The sequence below is a fragment of the Amphiura filiformis genome, chromosome 7 (genome assembly GCF_039555335.1).
Source record: "Amphiura filiformis chromosome 7, Afil_fr2py, whole genome shotgun sequence".
Taxonomy (NCBI): Eukaryota; Metazoa; Echinodermata; class Ophiuroidea; order Amphilepidida; family Amphiuridae; genus Amphiura; species Amphiura filiformis.
Window position 1 is genome coordinate 24721158 of NC_092634.1, and position 10760 is coordinate 24731917.

A 10760-nucleotide genomic window follows, 5' to 3' on the forward strand; every position below is an offset into this window, starting at 1 on the left:
ACTCAAATAATAGAGACATCATACGACACAAAGTTTAATATGACGAAGAAAAAACTGTTATCGCCTTTAAAACTAGGCCTATAATCAGGCCCGTACGCAGGGGGGGGGGGCAGGGGGTATACTTCTTCCCATATTGGCAAAAGTATACAAAAAGTGCCAAAAAATACAATTTGCGAGCGTTGCGAGTAAAAAAAATCATATTTTTGTGTAAAAAAGGTCCAAATTTGGGGAAGAAAGTCCACGTTTCACAAAATCGCCCCCCCCCCCGGAAAAAAGTCCACTTTTTCAAAATCAGCACCCCCCAAATCATGCGTACGGGCCTGCCTATAATATTTCTAGTTGGAAACGTGTCTTATATTATACATGTATAGAATCGTTTATTGATAAATATTATTTCTATAATGTCTTTCAATTGCTTCACAATACGTTTAGAAGATTACAATCGATATATCCATACCATGTACCATTAATATATGAAGACCTTGTTTCCAAACCATGTGAAGTCCACAAACACATGTTTCTGATTTACCTGTGCAATATTGCAATAGGGATGGGATAAACTGGATTGCCGCCGTAATCTCCATCTAAATATAATGGTGTACAAAAGCCTTTGTAGCCTACTCCCATCACCCCTGTGCAATATATTCCACACAGTTGCTTCGAGTCACAACCACCCGACTAGAGCAGGGTCACAAGGTAATCTGGTCATCCCACATAGTAAGAGCGAGTCGGCTAAGCGAACATTTACATCCAGAGGCGTGGTCTCTTTTAATTCATTGCCAACCCAGGTTAAAGTACCATTACCTCATACACTAGGCCGTTTCAAAGCGATGTGCAATTAAATTATTTAATTATTCAGGTTGTTGCATGATGGTCGGCTGCAGTGCGGACTCTGTCTGCGGGCTGTCTTAGAAGCCTGCCCACATTGCTGCACTGCAGCCGACCAGCACAGATGTGCTTCCTCGGTGTGTTCATATATGATGTTATTTGTTAAATCCTTGGTATGTAATTCTTCTGTATGTATTTAATTTGTATTTTTGATGTATTTTGTTTGACCCCTGGACCAGACTGGAAATCAGTGTGGACCACTGAGTTTGTTCCCCAGGCAAAATAAGATCTAATAATAATAATAATAATAATAATAATAATAATAATAATAATAATGCTATAGGTATAGTAATTTCAGTTGGATGTACCATTACAATGCAAACAGTGGATGGATGCACAGTAACAATACTGTGTGAGGCCTTTGGTCCCCAAATGAGAACAATAGTCTGCATATTGTTATGCAGCATTGTTGCGGTTAATATTGCCTTGTTGATGGTACAACTCATTGTTGCTAATGTCAAAGTTTTAAAGAATTATTTGATTTTCCAAATATATCAGGTCACCTTCCTTTAAGAGCCTTTGAACATACAACTTTCAAGTTACAAGTTTGTTTTGACGTGAGACACATTGTATGCGTTTGTATCTAATTTGCCCAATGCATAATGTTGGTCCATATTAGGAGAATATCTGCTAGCCGGGGGACTTTTTCCAAGTGATTCAGCTAGTGACCTTGTCAAATGAGCGGAATTACCACAGCAAATACCAACGAATTGAAGGCCCATTTCCTTACAGCGTTGGCCAAATTCGTACATGTCATCTCTGGTGCAGAACATACAGTCAAGGTTGAGTGGGAAGAGCTTTTTACCTAGCAGAAACAAATATGACAACGTATAGAGTAATTAAATCTGGGAAAAGGTTGGCAACACATTCAACAGTCAAGGTGGGGGAGGCTTACCTTACCAGGGGAGCGACATTAATACTCTAAAGTAATTACGCAGACTAAACTAATAGCTACTAATCAGGGGAAAAGCTCGACTGCCCCGTAGTCCACTTGCACATTGTGCATACTCTGGATATTGTATTTAAGCTTAAAACTCTGATTTAATTAATGTGTGCACAATTGATAGATTTTCACATCTGATCTTTTCAGTCACCCTACTCCCTCTGTTTGTTAGCTTCCCAAGTGGACTACTGACTTTGAATTGCGGTTTACATGCTTAACACGGCTGTCTATGAGCTTCTATGGATGAGATTGTCGGAAATCTGGCCTACTAAAATTGGCCATGATGTAATGCATCTTTAAATGGATCTGGCTTGTGATTGGTCGCCCAGATCTCGTTATGGTTTAAATCCTCCGGGTACCGGTCATTACCATTAATAACTACATGGTACACATTATGCGGCCTTTGTGTTGTGTAATTGCATAAACGCGTCAGTAAGTGCATGAGCGCGTCTTGTATTTGCTTGCGATTAAATTTGATTGATAAACAAGTATGATTGACAGTGTGAGTATTAGGGACTTTGCCCGTTCAAAATCCCGTTTAAAATTGAAAGTCCATAGTCGATTTTTAACCTGGAATTTCGCGATTAATAAACTGGCAGATTCTTAAATCAGAATTGTTCAGTATTGAAGTGCCAATACAATAACATTATGATATGTTGCATTCAATAATATAAGCCTACGTACACTTTACTTTTACTGTCACTAATATAATTATATAAACTTTTTCATAACAATTTTATACTAGTATTTTGATGTAATAAATATCAGTATAATTTCGAGTTCAACTGAATGCTTTCATCATGATTAACATTAATAACATGCTTTTATTTATCAAAAATTGACTATGGCATAGGAAAAGCCTATTATAAAACCTAACATTACAAGGGTGAGATGATTTCAGCCGTATGTATTGTAGTGTATTGGGTGATTGTTTTGAGTTAGCATCTAGCCTTCCTAATAGTGGAACCAATGAACACGGGCCTTACACCTCAAAAGATAAACTAGAATTTGTTCCATTAAATTCGTTCTCTGATGTTGTAATATACAAATTGTTCCTCTCATTGCTAGGAATAAAAAATCAATCGTCATATTGCACTTGAGTTATGGAGTAAATATTGTCAAATGTCAAATATCTCATGCACAGAAGCCAAATTTCATCATAATGCACGATTCAAGCGAAATCAGTCTTAATATGAATTAATTATATGTTTGAGATTTCTTATGGTAATGGATGTAATTTGAGACCAGTTTCGATAAAATCGGACCATTTTTTAATTTTGACCTCTGTGTAATGAAATTTTTGACATTTGCCCTATTCGACCTTACAATTCCTGAAGCACCGTAGAAAAATATTCCCTGTAATAAGAGAAACAATTTGAGATACCTTAAAGCATGATGGGAATATTTTTAAGTTTTGGCCCCACTGTGACATTCGACCCTCGTGCACTAGTGGAAATTGTAAAATGAGAATAGAGAGTTCCCGTGTTTTCAAGCGGAACGGACTACAATAGTGTTTATAACGTGATTCGCACCGCCGTATTCCTCATTCCTTTGATTTGGTCAATGACCCTATTGGTGCTACATTCTACAAAATAACATTTGCTAATTATTGCGCGAGTGTTGGTATTCTGAAAATTGTAAACGGAGTTTAGGTTTCCCTCCAAGATGGCGGGTAACCCAAAACACGGGAACTCTCTATTCTTTCAAAGCGATGAGAATTGGACAAAACTATGAGAATTAAAATTTTCTCATCCAAATGAATGAGAAATACTAATTCACCTGTCAACAACCTGTCACAGATGGTCGTTTGACACTGAAATTAATGTAAACTTCAATTTTCTCATAAGGAATTATTATGATTACTTTGTTTTGATGCAAAACACCTACATTGCGTTAATTGTGTCCAAATAGGTGAATGTAAAATCTAAAGAAGCCATAACCAGTATCTTGAGACTTTGCTAATTTTAATTTATAATATCACGGATTTCATTATTGATCATAATTTTTAAAAACAAATATAAATCGATAAACTGCGCCGTCGTAGGTGCCATCCGAGATTTTAAAAAGGGATAAAGAACAAAATTTTAAAGGAAAATAAAATCGGCGACAATTGGACTCGAACTCTAGACCTCGTGATCGCAAGGCAGTAACGAAACCATTACACTGCAGTAGGGCCGTTGTCAGTCGTGCAGAGTTATTTATAATAAGAATAACAGGTTGATGGCCGAACGGTCGACACAAACAGTGTTAAAAGAAATTTATGTAATTTTCTTTATTTAAATTGTGTCCACCGTGAGAAAAGTGCACGAATCAAAATTCCAAGTTTATTTTCTAAACCCTAAATACATTGCCAACAAATATATTCGTAGTAAACCGATACAATTATATCTATTTGAGACGTTTCAGTTCAGTTTTGTATTACGCCACGGGCCATACGTACATTGAATAACTTAATATACATTACAAATCGATTAAATGTTCATAGAGTTCCTCGTGTTACAGCGTTAGAGGATCTGACTTGTAAACTAGGCTTTATTATTGAGGGTCATGGGTTCGAATCGTCTGTAGTGCTATTTTTTTATTATTGTTACTTTTCCTCTTCTCTTCTATAAGATATGTTTAAAACCTTTTTTATCTCAACTTACTTATTCAATTTATACAACTGCATTATTGGTATATATTTATACCAAAGATCTATGAGTGGATTGGAAGGTGAGCGGGTCTTTTGGTGAATCTCAATTCTTTCTTTCTTTCTTTCTTTCTTTCTTTCTTTCTTTCTTTCTTTCTTTCTTTCTTTCTTTCTTTCTTTCTTTCTTTTTCTTTCTTTCTTTCTTTCTTTCTTTCTTTCTTTCTTTCTTTCTTTCTTTCTTTTTCTTTCTTTCTTTCTTTTTGTTTCTTTTTTCTTCACATTGCCAATTTACACTTCTTCTGTATTGCATAATTATTAAAATGTATTTATATGAAATATTAAATGAATAAATCTTGATTGATTGATTTTCTATTTCCATGTATCAATGCTTGGGTTTTTTTTCAACATGTTCAATTTTGGTGTTTTTTTAAATATATGTTATTATAGAAATGCAAAGGCCTAATAACTGCATATGCATATTTCGCAACTTCGGTTCAATAAAACCGTCCATATGAAGTTCGCCATAGGATATTTTATTTGTATAATTTCCAGCCTATTTTGAATCCCCTCCCTCCCACACCAACCAATGTTGGAGCAAAGATATACATGATATAGCACATTAAAAAAATGCGGTGTTTGGTATACAACATTGAATAAGGGGCGGGGGGGTCATTGAATTGTGGATGTGTCACAGCAAATTTGCACTTGATTGTAGCTATATACAGAATACAGAACGTCAGGATGACGGTTGAAACTTAAATTTCCTCATTTAAAACAATGTGACAGGTGGTTGCCCGGGGTGGTTGACACGCTAATTAGTATTTCTCATTCATTTGGATGAGAAAATTTCAATTCTCATACTTTTGTCCAATTCTCATCGTTTTGAAAGAATTCTCATTACAATTTTTCTACTAGTGGTGGGCATAGAAAACATCTCAGGTTTAAGGATGCTACAAACATTGGTTCCACTAATGTAGGAAGATAAAATCCCAAACCTACAGCGCTATGCACTATTTATCTTAAACGCAGATAGGCCCTGCATCGAATATAAAATAATCCATAAGCTGGAGATATTGGAGAGTATATTCTTGCTCATCTTAAAGACCATTTCTATAATTGGAAATTTTCTGCGATTCTTTTCACGAAATCCTGAGGTTGCTGAATATTTTGTGAAAATTACGACTGCAAAACTTGCCTGTTCGAGGATCGGTTAAAGCTTGAAAATTCGGTTCCTTCTCCGTTGTACGATACGCTACAGGTATTACCGCTATCGGTATCTGTAATCGTTAATTTGCAAGAGCAATAAAATATTCAAATGAATACATGTTGATGATTAGTTAAAGGATTCTTTAATAATTGGACTGAATTTTTTACATCTAATTGTCATTCGTAAACAGTATATGGCCAAAGACGAAGTTGATTATTAGCATTATAATCCAACTCCTGTTTTGAGTTTTCAAATAATCACCTTTATCGCCTCTTTGAGTTTCACTATGAGCGGCAGCATGGTGTCAGGACCTAGGGCACAATTTAAGCCGACTACATCTGCTCCTTCAGTCTCCAATCTTCTCAACGCTTCTACCAATTCAACATTATCAAATGTAGCAGGACTATTGTTCACCATGGCCCGATGATAGGCTATGTTTACGACGGCTGGAAGACCTTAAATAATGATGAAGATAAGTATAATACTACTATTAATAATAATGATAATAACAATAATAACTGCTCCCCTTGAACACTCTTGACCTTCTTAAAAAAAGTCCTGGCCACGTCATGCCACTGTCCCAAGTAGGCGGACGATATTATTAGGGGGTGATGTTTTTATGTATGGTGCGTATCTGTTTGGGTGCATTTATTGTTAATGCAGTTTAATTTGCTCGTCAACTGAAACTCAAAATTATCCCTGCAGCTGAAATTGTTTCACCTTCGTGAGGTCGTGTGACGTTCATTGGTTACCGATTGCCTGAACCAATCGGGTGCCTCGTTCTCTGTCAGCAGGACCAATTACGGGCATGCTTACTCTGGGCTTTGTTTGTTTGCTAGAGCTCATTTTCTGCCAGAACGTCATTGAGATCGGGAGCAGAATTCTTTTCTACAACGAATAGGCCATTATCAGTCAGCTTAAAGCTTCACATGAATTAAATTGTGACGGTACGATGGACAGTTCCGGACGTTGTTTGCATAATTTTGTATAAATTAACTGTGGCTGATGGGCAAGAGTGTATTGGAATATTATGGGCGATATCATCGAAATCATACGATTCATATTAATTAGGTAAAGAAACGAAATAGTTGAGACAAGAGGTACATACCTTTTCCGTATTTCTTGATGCATTCCAATGCTAGGGAAGCTTCTTCATAAGCGCCGAATGTTTCCCCAATGATGAAATCAGCACCGGCGTCAACAGCCCATTCTATTTGCTCCTAAATAAAGATGAACGAATGATCGAACGAGTGAGTGAATGAATGAATGAATAAATGAATGAATGAATAAATGAATGAATGAATTAGTGAATGAATGAATTAGTGAATGAATGAATTAGTGAATGAATGAATGAATGAATATAAGAATCAATCAATCAATCAATCAATCAATCAACCAATCTATAGTGATTGAATGAATCAATCAATCAATCAATCAATCAATCAATCAATCAATCAATCAATCAATCAATCAATCAATCAATCAATCAATCAATCAATCAATGATGATTGTATTACTCCATTAGCGGTAAGTTAAATTTCACGTGATTTTAAGCCAAGTACACACTAATACAACAAAGCTTAAACACATAAATATTATAAGTCTCATTTAAAAAATATGACTTATCAATAATCGTGTTAATTCATTTGCTCTGAACGAAAAAATGTTTTATACTAAGTACCTTGAACATTAGGGCGACCCTTTGCTTCCATTCCGGATCCTGCGGATTATAAAGGGTTGTGTTGCAAATATTTCCTGCCATTAACTTGCCAGTGTCGTTTGCCACTTCCCGGGCAATTGTGAGCGCTGTGCGATTAAGTTTTTCGATATCCTTTTCACGATCAATTATTTCCAGCTTAGCTCTGTGGGCGTAGTACTGAAAACAAAATCACATTGTAAATCTATTAAAGAATCGGATAGCAACGTTTCCACAATATTTTTGTGGGACCTGAGAGCACACCAGATTCATTTCTTTTCACAGAATATCAGAGTATATCATTCATATACCCAAAGCGTTCAACCGGGTTCCAAAATAATGATGGCTTCTTTGCCCCATTGCACTTTTTCTTTTTACTAAAACGTTGGTAAAATATGACTGGTTTGTTTATGGAGTCTGTACTAAACCCCAATGACCAATGAGCACCGCTGGGGTCAGACATGTCAGAGGTCTTATCTCGGAAAACATCCTTTAAACTTTACTTTTACGGTGGACGTCTTTCTCACGTACATGAATGATCTCCGTAACGCGGTCTTTTTAAAATAACAAAACAGTGCAAGACCAAAGTACATGTATACCGGCATATTAAAAAACATTTAATCAATGTATATATAACTGTACCATTTATGATAAGGTTCAAAGTTTAACCAATAACAGTTCATACAAATAAAATGTAGTACTGACTTAAAAATACAATATCGAAGCTTACCGTAAACGCCAGAACAACATCGCTGCCTGCATGAACGTATTCCTCATACTGCTGGCGGAGTAGTTGTGGATGTTCAAGAACAATTTCTGGTACAAAGGCGCCAGCTTTTAGATACCCACGTCGTTCAAACTGAAACAAATAACCCTCTGCACATAAAATAGTTTCACCATTTTGAAGCCTGTCCAGAAGACCTAGAATCGAATCAAATTGAATGTAAAACACATGTACATCTATAATCATTAATCTAAAATACCAAATATTAACACTTAACATAATTCGCCCATTTCCACGTTTCCGCCTCCCTCGATCTGGCAGCATGGGAATTGACCCATATAACATAATTCTTCGCTTAATTTATGTCGTCTATCATGGGCGAATATAGCGAATTGTATTAGCTTTATTAACATGTTCAAATAACACAAAAACTTGTTTTTGCACCACGTTTTTATATACTTAAGATATAAAAAACTTATCCGCCGGGAGGCCACTAAAGAAAAACAAACGTCAACACGCGTACTTATTGATTGAGCATGTTGGCTCAGTGGTTAAGTGGTTAGGCTCATAATCATACCCCAGCAAACACAAAACGTTTTAAAAACGTTTTAAACAAGTTATTTGGGGTTTTGGTTTGGGTAAAAACGTTTTAATAACATTAAATGTCGGGTTATATGAAGGTCATGAAAACGTTTTGAAACGTTTTGTATGAAATCACACTACAACGATATTTTCAATAATATATAGTAAAATTGGCACAGATGCCACATTATGAGCATTATAAGGTAATTCTTTTATACCCGACCATTACTTCATTGAGACGTTAATGAAACTTCAGTTAATAAAAACTAGAATTGAATTACATTTGGATACCCCCAAAATAGTAGCCAACCCGGTATAGTCACTTCCGACCGTCGCATTACAATTTTGTGTTATATTCTCCATTGTTGAATGACCCTGTCACCTTGACTCCACTTCCCAATTACGTAGTTCCATACCGGTATTCAGTCCTTTTTGTTATGAGAGTTTAAAATTAAATACTTTAAGGTCCAAGGGGTTAGGTTGTTTTTGGTTACACACTTTACCAAACGAGCGAGGTGTTATAACCCCTACATGTATTATGTATATGCTTTTCTTTTTCAGTACGACGGCAATTTCGTGACCTCTTTTGTTCGACAGGTGTTACGTAACACAATGTTGAAAATTTAGCCGGCAAACGCGTTTTAGCAAGATATCTGGGTACTGAACGGTATAATTACATTTCTTAATATACTTCAAATTTAAGCTTACCTTTAACTTTCTGTGCCATATCTTCAGTTAAGAGCTTTAAGGTTGCCAGTTGCCACCTGCTGCCTTTGTACACCAAAGTTCAATCACAAGTTGATTGTTAATCGGTTTGCTACTGAAAAAACCGCCTAAATACTACAAAATTGTTATGTCTATTCCTTGTTCGAGACGTCAGATATACATTTTGGTACGCACAGCAGTGACTGGAAGTTGAATTGCACTTTGCACTGGATTGATGTATTCCCGGGGACGTACACCTATCATGCATGATTATAAAAAATCTTCTTGTGCACTTGGCCATGAACAATGTGAACCGCAAATAATAAGGGACGAACCATTAGATATTATCGGGGGGGGGGGGCTAGGGAGTGAGTTAGTGTCTGACAGATGGAGTGAGTTAGTGTCTGGCAGATTTGGGCCGCTGAAGGCTGAGGAATTCTGTTTTTCCCTGCCTTTGAGGGCAATTCGGCGGCAAAGTTGTCTTTTTCAAATTTTAATGTATACCTTTATCAACAAAGGCAAGGGACTGGTATATCGATATGCTTGTTTGATCCCCGTGTAACCACTACACTGTTCAATAGCCTTACTGTGATGTGGCGGGAGCATAATACGAGCCCTGAGCATAATATGATGCGCGCGCATACTGCCAGGGAAAAAACAAAATTATGATGGTGCGTGCATGTGCATACTGCCAGGCATTGACGTCAGAAGTCAACTCATTTATACACAGTTGAGTATGGGTTTTTTTCGTACTCATCAGTGAGGCATTTTTTTTTCATCTCACTTGCATGGTCAATTTGTTTTCGTCTCACTGGAGGGCGACATTTTGTCCCAAAAAACTTCCTAGCCCCCCCCCCCCAATGATGGTGCGTCCCTAATGTATGGCCAAGCACCAAGGCATCACCAAGCAACGAGTATTCATCAGTATTGGCGGAAGCATGCAAATTTAGGGGGGGCTCGATGTGCGAGCATACTTTATTTTGTTTTTCGTGCTAAAAAGGAAGATGCACATTGAAATTATTGATTGATTTATTTAACTAGAAATGCTTATCAAGTTCAGTCAGTTTAATGTCAATCGCCATTAATTCGTTATTCAGTAAAATATATAGGACGCACCGCGGAAGTTAGGTACATGTTGCCTATTGGGGTCGGCGAAAGGGCGGAGTGCATTTATAGGGAACTCATACAGCACAAATAGCACAAGCGTAAACAAAAGAGAGTTCGTGTAAGTGCCGACAAGTTGGGGCGCTTCGTCGACGCTCTGATGAGCAATGTCGCCGGGTTCGAGCGCTGTACCCGCGTCAGGTGAATTCAAGTACGCTTATGGCAAAGACATGGAACATTTCAATCTATGTGTTTATTAACCCAAACACCCAACTCTGCTTT

General features: G+C 36.9%; 1 protein-coding gene across 1 annotated transcript; it reads right to left on the minus strand.

Annotated features, from left to right (window-relative positions):
- Positions 1-1168: 1168 nt before the first annotated feature.
- On the minus strand, positions 1169-9626 carry LOC140156934 (betaine--homocysteine S-methyltransferase 1-like). Its single transcript, XM_072179975.1, has 7 exons — positions 9378-9626; positions 8094-8284; positions 7349-7543; positions 6776-6887; positions 5929-6122; positions 5656-5737; positions 1169-1693 (listed from the first exon to the last, which is right to left on the minus strand). Exons 1-7 carry the CDS (start codon positions 9394-9396, stop codon positions 1428-1430), a joined length of 1059 nt encoding a protein of 352 aa, XP_072036076.1. The 5' UTR covers positions 9397-9626; the 3' UTR covers positions 1169-1427.
- Between the last annotated feature and the right edge of the window lie 1134 nt (positions 9627-10760).

What these genes read in the sequence shown, in the direction of transcription:
- LOC140156934 (XM_072179975.1), bottom strand. An exon ending in GGGTCGCCCTAATGTTCAAG is followed by an intron (nt 6,888 to 7,348) that starts GTACTTAGTATA and finishes ATCTTTATTTAG; the next exon opens with GAGCAAATAGAATGGGCTGT. An exon ending in CATCAAGAAATACGGAAAAG is followed by an intron (nt 6,123 to 6,775) that starts GTATGTACCTCT and finishes TCATTATTTAAG; the next exon opens with GTCTTCCAGCCGTCGTAAAC.